Source organism: Mercenaria mercenaria, chromosome 4 (assembly GCF_021730395.1).
Source record: "Mercenaria mercenaria strain notata chromosome 4, MADL_Memer_1, whole genome shotgun sequence".
NCBI classification, from domain to species: Eukaryota; Metazoa; Mollusca; class Bivalvia; order Venerida; family Veneridae; genus Mercenaria; species Mercenaria mercenaria.
This window is the reverse complement of record NC_069364.1, coordinates 6243100-6256819: the sequence shown is the minus strand read 5'-3', so window position 1 is coordinate 6256819 and position 13720 is coordinate 6243100. Positions and strand designations below refer to the sequence as shown.

General features: G+C 34.2%; 1 protein-coding gene across 1 annotated transcript; it reads left to right on the top strand.

Moving 5' to 3' along the window:
* Nucleotides 1-3571: 3571 nt before the first annotated feature.
* LOC123553180 (probable U3 small nucleolar RNA-associated protein 11) lies at nt 3572-13720 on the top strand. The gene is made up of 8 exons (XM_045342927.2): nt 3572-3705; nt 7070-7131; nt 8383-8485; nt 9088-9201; nt 10618-10711; nt 11166-11293; nt 11415-11525; nt 13481-13720. Exons 1-8 carry the CDS (start codon nt 3646-3648, stop codon nt 13568-13570), a joined length of 762 nt encoding a protein of 253 aa, XP_045198862.2. The 5' UTR covers nt 3572-3645; the 3' UTR covers nt 13571-13720.

Here is a 13720-nt window from a genome sequence, read left to right as displayed (position 1 = left end):
CTCCAACTCCTGTCCCATAAGGTTACGATAAATGTTCATCCCGAGAAACTGTCCCTACATTCATTCGTACCGTGCGGTTCTGTTAAATAATCCGCTGTTGTCTCTTTCTTTCACTCTTTTCTTGTGGTACATTATACTACAATTCAATAATTATTTCATGACTTACTTTCATATTCTTTGGACAGGTAAAGTTAGTATGTTGTGTCAAGCTATGTGATGTGGGTTTTTTGTATTTATTGCTTTCTTTTTCTATAATTTTTTACAGAACTTTTTCAAATATCATCTACCGATTGTATTTCGTTTCTTTGTTTTCACTTTTATCTAAAAAAATTAACGATTTATTGGTAAAACCTTCGTCGAATTTTTTATCGAATCAAACATAAGAATACTAAACGGTCGATATACTGGGGATTCATTGGGACAGTGAACATATTTTGGTCCCTTGGGATGTAGTTGTGTAGATTATTTTGCTGTTTCTACTAGTATTTTTCATGAGGTTACATTTTTTAATGTTTCCCACCGAATAAATTATCTGATCATTCAGTTATCTGGATGGACATAGAATGCAAGATCAACAAAAAATGTCAATAGGAAATCACCAAACCATGACAGCAAACAGTTACCAGGTAAATTTATTTGGTATGAATTAAGTAGAGCACAATACTTACAGGCACTGCAGAATGACGAATCTTTTAAGTTTACTAAATGACTTCTTTATGTCTATAGATAACGATGCAACAGTAGAAAATGTAACTGACAAGCTATATAATAATGGCAGCAAACAATTAATTTTAAACCGTTTGAAGCCATAAACAAATGCTATTGTTAAAAGAGTGAAATTAATGATTATTCGAACTAAAGCAAAGAAGAGGTGGTTTGACCAGGCAAGCGCATGCTTCAATACCCAAATGATATTAATATAAGGACTAGTTTCCATAATTTAAAAAGATAATAAAAAAAGTGCTAAGTTACAAGAAAACTAGATTTATATAAAGTGTCGTAACTCAACTAAACACCATGTATGAAACAAATTCAATACAGTTTTGGAAAGTATTGGATACACTTCAAGAAAAGAAAAATGATACAAACCCAATTCCCATCGATGATTGGACAAGCTACTTCAAGGAATTATATCAAGATGATTCATCAGCAGACATTAATATAAGTAACTTAGAAAATAATAGCATCACAAACAAAACTTTAGACTACCCATTTACTTGTAAAGAAATTAAAGATAACATTACACAGTTAAAAAATAATAAGCAGCCAGAAAATGACCTCATTTTAAATGAACTATTCAAAAGTGGTAAAGATGCACTGGCATTGCCGATAGTTTGCCTATTCAATAAAATACTAAGTAGTGGCCAGTTCCCAAATCAGATGAACCTTTCCTTCATAACCAGTATTTATAAATCACGCGACATGAATTAATGTAAAACTTACGGAGGCATTAGCTTAAAAAGCCGTTTCAATAAACTATTCACATTATCACTACAGAGAAGACTGACGTGTTTTCTGAGAACAACTAGTTACTTCCAAGTATGTAGGCTGGTTTTAGACCTGGTTACCGAACAATAGATCATATTTACACAAATAAAACAGGTCTAAATAAATACCTCCATAAATATAAAAAGCCTGTTTTACTGCATTCATTGACTTTTCTAAAGCATTTGACTCTGTTTGCAATATAGTTGAAGAAAAAATGCATTTTTTCACTTAATTGCAGGAGAGTTAATAACAGAGAAGAGTTACTCGATTCTTTAAATCTCACAATCAGTGAATACAAGCTAATGAACAAGACATAATAAACAATATTTGCAATCCTGGACAGAAATAATATGTTCCTTTTTATCCATGAATATGATTTAGATACTTGAATATTTATGTATTAATGTAATGTTGTTTATCATTACTAGTATTGACAATTACTCATGTTTTTATTTTGTACGTGCTCGTTAATCATCTTGTGCTAATGGTAAGCTAATGCTGTCCGCTCAGTAAATGCCCTTGAAAACACTGTTTTATGTATCAGTTTAGTTCCAATAAACAATTTGTATTTGTATTATTGTTATTGTTATGAATGGTGTTGTTGTTGTTAGTTTGTGCTGTTGTGTTGTGTTGTTGTCGTTTCATTGAATATTATACTGATTATATCAAGAGTAAAATTAAGTTGTATCTCAATTACAGAAACGTTATTTACATTGGCCTTAAATAAGTTAAAATATTCATGGAGACACTAGATAAAGATTGCGTGAATATGCTAATTAAGGGTGGTTTAATTGAAATCTAAAACAAATTTCACCAAAATAGGCGAAATAATTAGAATTAAAAGAAGGAATATAGGATTGCATGTATACAATTAATCCCAATGATGATATAGACATTGTCTTCTTTTCTATTTTATTATCACAGCAGCGTTGTTTGTGCCATGTGGCGGCCGTAAAAAGTCTCCTTGTACATTCAATCAGGGCTGTTATATTTCGATCTTCTCAGATCGTTCATTACGACTTTTATATCGTGTTATTGGTACTTTTTAGTTTCTCAGCATGAACATTTCGGCCTGGGTGGTTGCAATACTCCCGCTTTCATAGCTTTGGGTGTTGTATAATCACCCCTTGGGTAAGGTGCCTGCTTTTTAATTTTGTCTTTTCCTGTGATATGCAGGCTCCATAACCTCAGATCCCCTTTCATAATTCCAGTTTGTTTAGTTCTGCCCATTGTTTCTCGTTTAGGGCAAACCCATTATTTTAACTGGGGACCATACGCCGCTTTTCATGGAATTACACGCTAGTGTATCATTGAAGTTCCCTGTGCACCGCTGTATGAACAGGGGGTGGGGGGCTAGATGGGGGGTTTTCCGACATAAGCAAATTCAACGGAACTCGAGTGTGGTGTGCAAGAAGGATTTTTCATGGTCGTAAGGTGAAGTAGATTGGACAACTTTCTTTCAATAATGAGTACAAAAATCAAATTATTTCTATTATTCTAGTACTTTTATATAGAATACTTCCTAGCCTTAAAGAATAAATATTACAAAAACATTTTGACCGAGGTATTGAAATGGGCCCACACCAAAAAAAATGAAATTGCGATTATTCCTTTATTCGTTCATTGCGTTACCTGAAAGGGCTTACCTTGTCATTTAAGCCACGTGCAGTATGTTTGTTAAAATGTGTATGTTAATATATAGACAGGGTTGAAACATGCATGAACACCAGAAAAAAATCTTAATGTAAACCCTGTTTCGAAAACATTTTTTTCATAATTTAAATCGAAACAAAGACCACCGGAGATACACACACACACACAGAGGGAGAGAGAGATGTTGTTTTAGTATATTGCGGTTATTAATATATGACCCTACTTAAAGTTTTATTTACTGATAGAGTAATCAGTTTTGATTGTTCAGAGCAGAAATGGCTATATTTAAAATCTTCTATGCTATAACTTTCATGCTGTCAATAACTTTATGTTTTATTCACATCTAGATCACTTGTTCGGTTAGAATTAACATGATTTCGGTTACATTTTTTCTTTGAGTTATTATTTTACTTTGGCGTAGATATTTGCAATGAGAATACTCTCTACAAAGGAGAACTTTTCCCCACATGCGAAATTTATATTTGTCAAAATTTTCGTGACAGAATGTCATCATGGAAAAATGCGAGCAAGGCAGGGGCCAGGTCTTATAAAGAAAGAAGTCAGGTAACACGTGACTCGTCTGACAAATAGAAACAAAATGATTTCCACAACCCCAATACTCCTTTAGAACGAGGTCTAGATTTCATGCAGCTCACTGGTCTAGTTGGTGTACCAATTACCGGTGTAAATTACAATGATTGATATTCCACAATACATGACATTCAATTTATATGCTTAATAGCAGAGCTACCGGCGCCGCAAAGCGGCGCCGACAGCGTCACATTACGGTTAGACGTGTGAAAAAGAAAATGAATAAAACTGTGTATACATAGAATTACTATCGAGTTGAAAATTCGTGGTAAGTTTTTGGAATCGGTGTTGTTCGGGTTTCTTCCAGTACACAATGCTCATAGTAATTAATCAGCAAGACGTCAGTAGACGCTTGCTGTTTACGGTTGACAAAAGCGTTTCGCTTACTGCTTTGAACGTTGAACAAAAATGTAAATGAGCGCCTGATAATAAGAATTTAGTGCTAAATACATTTTCTACGAAGAAGAAAAAGATAAAATGCAATATTTTCAATGCGAAACGATTTTCGTCACGCTGCCATAACTGAAATTTATTGTATATACTTATATTTGTGCTGATGACGTCATACTTCCACATTGGTGCAGTGGTTAGCGAGATCGCGTTGTAAACCAAAGGTCGGGAGTTCGATCCTCACGAGAAGCGTTTTTTTTTTTTTATTTCATTTTTAAATTTATTTTAGCTTTTTTTCTTCTTTTTATTTATTATTTGTTTTGAAAGTATTGTAAAAAAAAAAAGTCATTCATGTGAAATTTAACAAGTGTTTTGTTAGTGATGTCAGGTTCCAATGTATTGTCTGTACAGTAGTCGGTAGATAAAACTTGTTTTTAAAAAAGGTTTTTGGATCAAAATTTAGAGGCATTGATCTGTGAAAAGCACAAAATGCTCTTCTCCCCGTTCACATATATTTCATCCGCAAGCTTAAAAATCACTGATCAGAGTTTATTACTAGGAAAAAAAAAACTATTGGCTATGAATTAATAATAAACATCAAAAAGGCTCCTACTACCATTCCTATTCTATACCAGTAGTGCTAAAAGATTAACCATAAAAATGTCATAGACTGTTAACTTAGCAGTTCAGTAAATTAAATAAAACAGGAGTTTTTGAGAATTTCGGCAAAAAAAAGTGATTTTCTCTGGGTAAAATTCTCATCATTAACTTTTAAAGATGGGTAGTCTTTTGGTTTTTAAACAAGCTTTGTACATGTAAATGATTTTAATTCTCCCATTCCAGACGTCTGTCATAGTAGTATTTTGGCCTTAAAGTTGGACACATCCTTCCTTCTTAAAAGAACCGTAACTTTCTTTAGTTCGTTTATAGCATATTTGTAGAGTTTTCGCATATCAAGATTTAATCTTAATGCATTCTAAGACATTCATTCAGAAATCATGAATTATCATTAATTCTTAAAATTTTGATAGATCTTAAAGAACATAAACTTCCTAAAACGGATCCATAATTCCAGATAATTACAGCAGCACTCCTTTAATTTTCAAGGGGCACTGGTGATTTTTCAAGAGAGCTCTGCCTTCTAGGTAGCACCTAAGTTCATATTAAATTTAAATTCATTTTCAAGAAAAATTATCTTCTCTTCATTAAAAGTTAATTTTATTCTCACGGGAACACTGTTATTGTCTTGGATGTTTACCTATTACCGGTGGAATTGTGAGAAATAATGCTACTGCATTAAACTTCCATCCAGATACACAAAAATAACAAGTAAACAAAGATGAAAGTTCTGGCTACTGGATTATTTTATTTGCTGTGGGGAAGAAATGTATTTTATAGCATACAAAATGAATTAAATAAATGAATAATATCACAAACAGCAATTTATCACATTTTTGTCAAAAATCACAGATAAACCAGACATATCACATTCAGTGGTGACACAAGAACTCATCATGCCTCCTTAAAAACTTCACACCACAGCAGTATTTAAGGTGTGTCCAATGACCACACTTATCAGTTATCACACTGTCCCTTGTTACTGTAATGAAATAAACCAAAAAAACCTTACCCATGCACACAATTAACAAAAAGAGCTTGTACTTGAATTACCCATGAGTTAGTCTTCCCAAGTTTAACGCCAGTTGGCGTTCAAGAATTAGAAGTTTAGTCCAGTAGTATTGTTTCATCAAAAAGGGGCGCCAAAAAGCGCATGCGCGAGATGGTGCTCGATGACGTCATTTACAGGAATGGGACTCCTTCTGTTCAATCTTTTCTGGGGAATTATTCTTTATTCGAGTGTTATTGAAGTTTATCAATAAAATTAATTTAAAAAAAAACAACATATTTTCCATCAATTCATATAAAATAAATAGGTAACTTACCCTTAGAAGGGACATATTTCACGGAAGAGTCACTTTTGTGAATGTCGTGTAACTTTGTAAACAAAGAATTCCGGAAGTGCTCTTCAGGAAGTAAACATTCAGGATTTTCAGATTGCACCAGTAATCGGTAACCTCCGGTAATAAGTAAGGTGGGGATAATTGTTCCAAAAATCCCTTTTTTCACACAAATGTTCTGATCATACGTTAGTCAAATGAAAAATGACATATTCCTTTGTGGGTTACATAAAGATAGGGCCACTTAAAGCAATATCTTCCTAGTAATATTTTATTTTAAAGGAAACTTCATACAGTTGTAAATAGATTCTATAGTGGAATTCCAAAACAATGTACATGTAACATGTTCACCATCCATTACATTATACTATAGATATAAGCATGATACGTAATTCTGTGATGGGGACAGTTGGCTAAGGTGGAGAGGGAGAAGCTATACACTCCTATAATTTTTTTTCTTTACTTATGACAATTCATCTGATATTGTTATAAGCTGCGGTTGCCTAATGGATAAGGCACCTGCCCCACAATGGGGAGGTCATCGGTTCAAGCCCTGTCAGAGGTGGGACTTTTTACTGAAGAGAGACAGGTTGTGAGTCGCCAGCTAGTTAAATAATGGATACCGATTGTCTACCTGCCTGGTGCCTGGCATTAAAATATAGGAATCAGGAAGTAATGCTGTTCAATGTGTAATGCTGTTCAATGTATGTAGGTGTCTCATAAGCCAACTTGACTAGCCCTTTCAGTAGGGGTGACACTATAATAAACAATGAATCACTGTAATTATTTTACTTATAAAGATCTGTTTGCCTATATCCCTTCCCTCTACATGCTTTCAAACTATTTTGTTAAACAAAATGTCTTCTTTCTCTGAACAAAGCAGTATTGAAGATTATTCACATTTGGTGATAGCTCTAGTTGGGTTTGAAAATACTTTATTGAATTTCAATCAGATGTTACATGTAAAGTTTCATGTGTTGTATTTTCAGCCTGCAAGTCGATCTCATCTTGGTGCTTTGGAAAAAAAGAAAGATTACAAGCAAAGAGCTATGTAAGTACATTGTTAAATTCCTTGATATGTGATGATGTTTGATAAGGTATTGTATATATGTTTTTATGCCCCCAGCATATAGCGATTGATCTGTCTATACAGAATTTTGCTATTTCGCATACAGCCCACATTAATGACCCAATTTAGTTCATACTAGCACTCGACAATCCTTGTGGCAAGACCTAAAAATTGACCTATATATTGTTGACCTTTATGTAATCTTGACCGGCACACTAAGAACCTCAAAATTAACATTCTTTTACATAACTTCTCTCTTACCTGATTTAGCTCTTACTGACAAACTCCTAGTGGCAAGACATTTAAACTAACCTGTATTTATATCACCTTCACGCTTAAAACTCAATAAGACCAATCCTCAAAAAAAAGACATCTTTGATGATACACCTGGGGGCATGCTTTTGCATTTTGAAAATGCAGCTCCTTGTTCTTATTTTAAATTATTGTTTATAATGTTACCTCCAGCTTGTTTTCTTCTGTCTGCTTTCTTTTCAGAGAAAACTTGTTTGTGTCATAGATTTCATTTAGTTGTTCTTGGAAAAAAGTTTCAAGCAGTACTTGTTTGTTCAAAGTATTTTCATTTTGTTAGTGAAATTCAACCTTTAGCCTGCTGGCAGCAAATGATTCTGCCTTTGCGACCAGTGCAGACTGATCATGGTCTGCACTGTTCGCTATTCAGTCAATAAATTTTCAGTGAACATCCCTTTGAATAATTGGTTTGCCCAGATTGAAAGATGGACCAGATTTTAGAAATTTAGCATGCTAAGGGTTAAACTTATTCAGTCATCTGATATAAAAGTCATGAAGACATCAATTTTATTCATGAACATGCAAGTTGATGTTCTAAGTTATAAGGGAGCATCACAAATATTACAGTAATAACATTCTGCAGAAACTTTTCACTAAAATGCATGGAAGTGAAAATGAACTGGCTTCATTGATGGAAGCTATTCACTAAACTGTATGTAAGTAAACGAATTATCTTCATTGAAGATGAGTCATTAGCTGATATCTTAGCTATAATACTTGTGATAGTATTAAAGGAAGGATTAAGTGTACAAATTTATGGATAAATTCAAGAAAGGAAATCTGTTTAACACCATAATTGAAGCCAAAGAGTTATTGAACAATCCTTTGATTGTTATACAAACCAATTTTATATGAAATTTAGTTAGCTTTAAAGGGGTTGCCTAAGAAAGCACATATATCACAGTCATTGATTTATTTTCTCAGAGATCATCAGAGGAAGCAGAACACATTAAAGGTACTGACACAGAAAGCTCTAGCTAGAAACCCTGATGAGTTTTACTTCAACATGGTCAAAACTGTGAAAAAGGTAAGATTTTATTTGTATATTACAGAAGTTAGTTAGCTGTTCCATTGAAAAATTAGCATGAGAATTGTTTTTCCTTCCATCTGTCAGACATGGTAACATAGGGATGTATCAGGTTTTCTTTGTCTTCATTCAGGATTTATTTCCATACAAATAGACAGACAGGCAGAAAGAGATGCTTCATTAACCCATGATTCATAGATGCTTTATTAACTTGTGTTGGTATACAGGATACAATGTGAGAATATGCAAATTCCTTAAAATAACAAAGCAATATCATATTTAGATAGCAATCATCAGAATCCTGAATATTCAGTTATAGCTGAGCCCGGCCATGACAAAACCAACGAACAAGTAAAATTCCCATTCATTTTATGTTCAAAAGTTGAAATCCACGAATTCATATCCCCTCGAAATTGCCGTTCTGACCAAAACCACGAAATTTCATGCCCTCGAAATTAAATGATTTCACAGTAGGTGTTTTCAGTTTTATTTTCAAGTGTACAAAAGCTTTTACGCTTAGTTACTTCATTTTACAACGAATGATTTTAATGGCTGTAGACTGCAGTTATATTGTGTTGAGGTGTTTGATGTTTGTATATCAGGATGGAGTACATCAGTCAAAGCAAGATACAGAAGTATATACACCAGACCAGAAGAAACTTATGTTTTCACAAGATCAAAGATATGTCAATATGAAAAGATCGTCAGAACTCAAGGTAGTTACCGGATGGAATTTTTAAATGAAATGTCTTAATTATCCATATAAGGTTTGATAGGACAGTAAGATCTAAAGGTCAGATAAAACAAAACAAAAAAATCATGTTAGAGTTATGAAGTTGGTTTAGACTTGCTTGTGTATTATTTATTGTATATCAGTTTTTAGCTTGACTATACGAAGTATATAGAGAGCTATCCCACTCACCCTGGCATCAGCGTCTTTCCGCATCCCCACCTTGGTTAAAGTTTTTTTTACAATTTTTCTTTTTTCTCCTTATCTCTGTAATTACTTTATGGATTTGCTTTAAACTTAAAATAATTATTCCTCATCATCACCCACATCATGTGGCACAAGGGCCATAACTCTCACACTAATATTTCATGAATTATCCCCCCTTTTTACTTAGAATGTCAGGTTAAAGTTTTTTTTACTCTTTCTCTTTTTTCTCCTTATCTCTGTAATTACTTTATCTCAGTTATTCCTAAATGGCTTTGATTCAAACTGAAAGCAGTTGTTCCACATCATCTCCCACATCATATGACACAAGGCCCATAACTCTGGTACCAATATTTAATGAATTATTCCCCTTTTTACTTAGAATCTCAGGTTAAAGTTTTGATGCACTTTCACTAGATCTCATTTATTACTAAATAAATTTGATTTAAACTTAAAATAGTTGTTCAACATCATCACTCACATCATATGACACAAGGGCCATAACTCTTGCACCAATATTTCATGAATTACCCCCCCTTTTTACTTAGAATTTCAGGTTAAAGTTTTGATACACTTCCACTCTATCTCAGTTATTACTAAATGGATTTGATTCAAACTGGAAGTAGTTGTTCCACATCATCACCCACATTCATATGACGCAAGATGCATAACTCTTGCACCAATATTTTATTAATTATGCCCCCATTTTGCATAGAATTATACTTATATATAGTGTTTTGGTACACTTTACCTCTCTTATTACTTAATATTTTTGACACAGACTCAAGCTATTGTGCAATATCTTCATCCACCATTGGAGTCATTAAACACTCCAGTGACAGCTCCAGTTTCCTCAGATGTGCCCAGTTTTACTATCCAGCATCAAAATAGTCAAGCACGCTATCTCCTGTGACAGCTCTTGTTTCATTTCTACTCTTTGCTCACACACGATTTAAAAAAAAGTGTTTTATTCCACTGAAAATTTCTTCTATGTAAGAACACACATGAAAGCATTAATGGACAGGTGATATTTTGATGTGGCCCATTTAGTGCATGGGACACTGCTTTTTTTTCAGGACAAAAACATTGCCGGTTGAGATGTATTTACCCAATATGGGTTTTATTTATAATTCACAGGATTATGTGTGATAACACATATTTCTTAAACTTGACGCTTTCATGCTTCCTTAATTTTTAGAAAATAGAAAGATTAAAGTCATCACTGCACTTGATAGATGCTGCAGATCAGCCCCAGAATAAACACACAGTGTTTGTGGCTTCAAAGAAAGAAGGTAACAACTAATACAAGCGTTTAAAACGTCTACCAATTGTAGTGCACTGTACATACCTTGCTAAAATAAGTCTTCTTTCATATCAGAATAGTTTAAACCAGTTGCTGTGTTAAATTGTGTCTGTCATGTCACATTATGTTATGATGATGAGTTGTGTGCTTTAGTCAAAATAAAACTTTTTTTGTTCCGTTCTGTTCTTCCAGCAAGTGTTATTTCAGTTGAACCTGCCTTAGTGGTCACTGGTATTTTACAGCCTCTTGCCTAGAGCAGTCAGTCAGCTAACTTTCCAGATTGACTTGTTTTAGTTTCATATTGTTTTAAACGGCCAGATTATATTGTTCCTATTGCTGGCTGCTTAAGATAGGTTGGACTGTATAGATGGAACGCTTTACTTTGTCACCAGCTGTACAGTTGAATTCAAGTTATAATGTTATAGATTGTAATTTAATTCCAGCCAGGAACTTCGATGCAGCAAAGCATTTTGGGACACATCCAGCACTAGTTGGTCGACGATTCAATCGTCCAACAATGGAGAGCTTACAAGGTGGAGAATTTGCGGACATTGATGAATCAGCATTACAGGTAAAAAGATCATTTCTTCCTTAATATTTTTTTATACTCTAAGTCTAGTTACTATTTTACTTATGACAGATGATTGTGCCGAGATTACTAATGTCTAGCTATCTATTGTTGAAAATTGTAGACAGCAACAGAGAAGAAAAAGAGGAAATACCAAGAGTTAAAGAAGAGAATAGAACGTGAGAAACATCTAGGTATTATATCACAGAAGATGGAAAGAAAGAAACAATTGTTGGTGGGTATTGAAACATTCTATTTTCGTTCATCTGAGTATGAAATGCTCATGATGAGTTTTCAGGATTATTGGATGTCTGTTTATCCTCATTTTCTTTAAACAATACCTTTTCCAGAACAACCAAGCTGATTTCAACCAGACTTCACAGGAATGTTCCTTAGATGGTGGTCTTTCAGATTTAAGTCTCCGTCATTCATGCAGAATTCTGGTTGCCATGGCACCAGATAGGAAAATCTTAAAAAATCTCCCCAAAAACCATTTGCACAGTTTTGAAATACAGTGGATTTCAGCAATTTTACAGCAGTGTTCATTAAGTGACCCTCTAACAAATTCCTTCACACCATTTTGTTTTTCGTTAAAAACATGACTGTCAGATGGTGGGGCTAGTTTTCTTTATATAGAAAACTTTGAAAATCTTCTCCTCAGAAACTATGGTCTGTTTTTGAAATAATTTCACAGCAATGTACTTTATGTGACCCTGTACCAAGCTGCTTCATTAAAAAAAGATAAAAGGTAAGGGTAGATTTTTGGGAAGCACAACATGGTTGGTTTTAAGTTGGGTAATACAAATCTTTCAAGCTTTTAACCATGTAGGAAGACTCCAGGTGACCATTTGGGTATTATTTCATGCAATGGTGGGAGGGGTGTACTTAGGTAAAAGCACTGCCAAATTTAAAACTCCCAGCAGTGAGGGACATAATTGAGCCGTGCCATGGGAAAACCAACATAGTGGCTTTGAGACCAGCCTGGATCCAGACCAGCCTGTGCATCTGTGCAGTCTGGTCAGGATCCATGCTGTTCGCTAACAGTTTCTCTAATTCCAATAGGTTTTAAAAGCGAACAGCATGGATCCTGACCAGACTGCGCGGATGTGCAAGCTGGTCTGGATCCATGCTGGTCGCAAACCCACTATGTTGGTTTTCTCATGGCACGGCTCAATTATGATCTGTAGTTGCAGTTTTAGTGAGAAAAGCTTTATAGATAGTGCGGCAAAGTGATGGTGCTCATTATGATACTACATCTCCAAATTGTATTGTGCCAGCTCCATAGATATTTGAAATTGAATACTTGATAATTTGACATTTGTATGAATTATCATAGCACCTAATTTAAGCTTTAATGAAAAAGATCCTCGGAGTTCAACAAATTCTTTGAAAACAAGGCATTCTGTATAAATATGAAAAAAATCATCAAGGGGAAAAGGAACGAGTACAAACAATGAGTCTGAGGATAAGCTTAACTATTGTGGAGTGTGGTCTTTATGCTTCCTGATTTATTGTTATGAATAACCACTCAAAGGGCAAGGCTAAGCTATTGTGGAGTCGGTCACTGTGCTCCTTGGTACATGGCTAAACTATTCTGCAGACAGTCATTGCACTCCTTTGGCCAACTGATTAAGGACTACTTCAAGTTCATGTCAGTTGCCCCTCATGGATGTTTGTTTTAAACCCTACAAATGTAGAATATGGGAGGAAGTCATCCAACTGGTTGATGGTTCTTTTCAGGTGCCTGTCCGTGCCTAAAATAATGCCAGGGAGTGCATCTTGGCTCTTCTTGAGCAATTAAAGGCTTGAAAACTGACTAAATTGCTTTGATGTCAAATCCGTCAACAGCAGTGTTTATGTAATCTGTAGGTCATTTGCAGAGTTTTAGTATCTTTCAGAGTTGACAAAAGATTTTGATGAATCTCCGCTACACCTTTTAATGATTATTAGGATTTTAACACATCTCGCAAAATAGTTTGAAACAGTAGACAGTGTATTATTGAAGAATTTTATGTAAGTGCAGAAAATCTAATCATAATTTTAGTGTGAAAGAGAACATTTAAACAGAGGCAGCTGACAGAACACTTATGCATCAGTTTTAAGAGCTTACCATTATTTCATTGAGAAAATATTTAAACATATAATGGTTTAGTTGTTATATTTACAATTAATATTTTATTATATTTGCAGCAAGACAAAGCTGTAAAGAAGAAGAAAGTGGCAGCTGAGACAAAAGAAGCTGCTGCACAGTATAAATGGCAGTTCAAACGTAAAAGATGATTGACACTGGAAAATAAAACTCTCCGCTCTGTCTTTCATTATTTTTGAAAAATCTGTTTAAAATGTTGTTTAAGAGGGCATTGTATGTGCAGCTTCTGTAATTCTTGTTTGTGTTTTCGATACACCTATTCAATAAAATGTGATATGTTA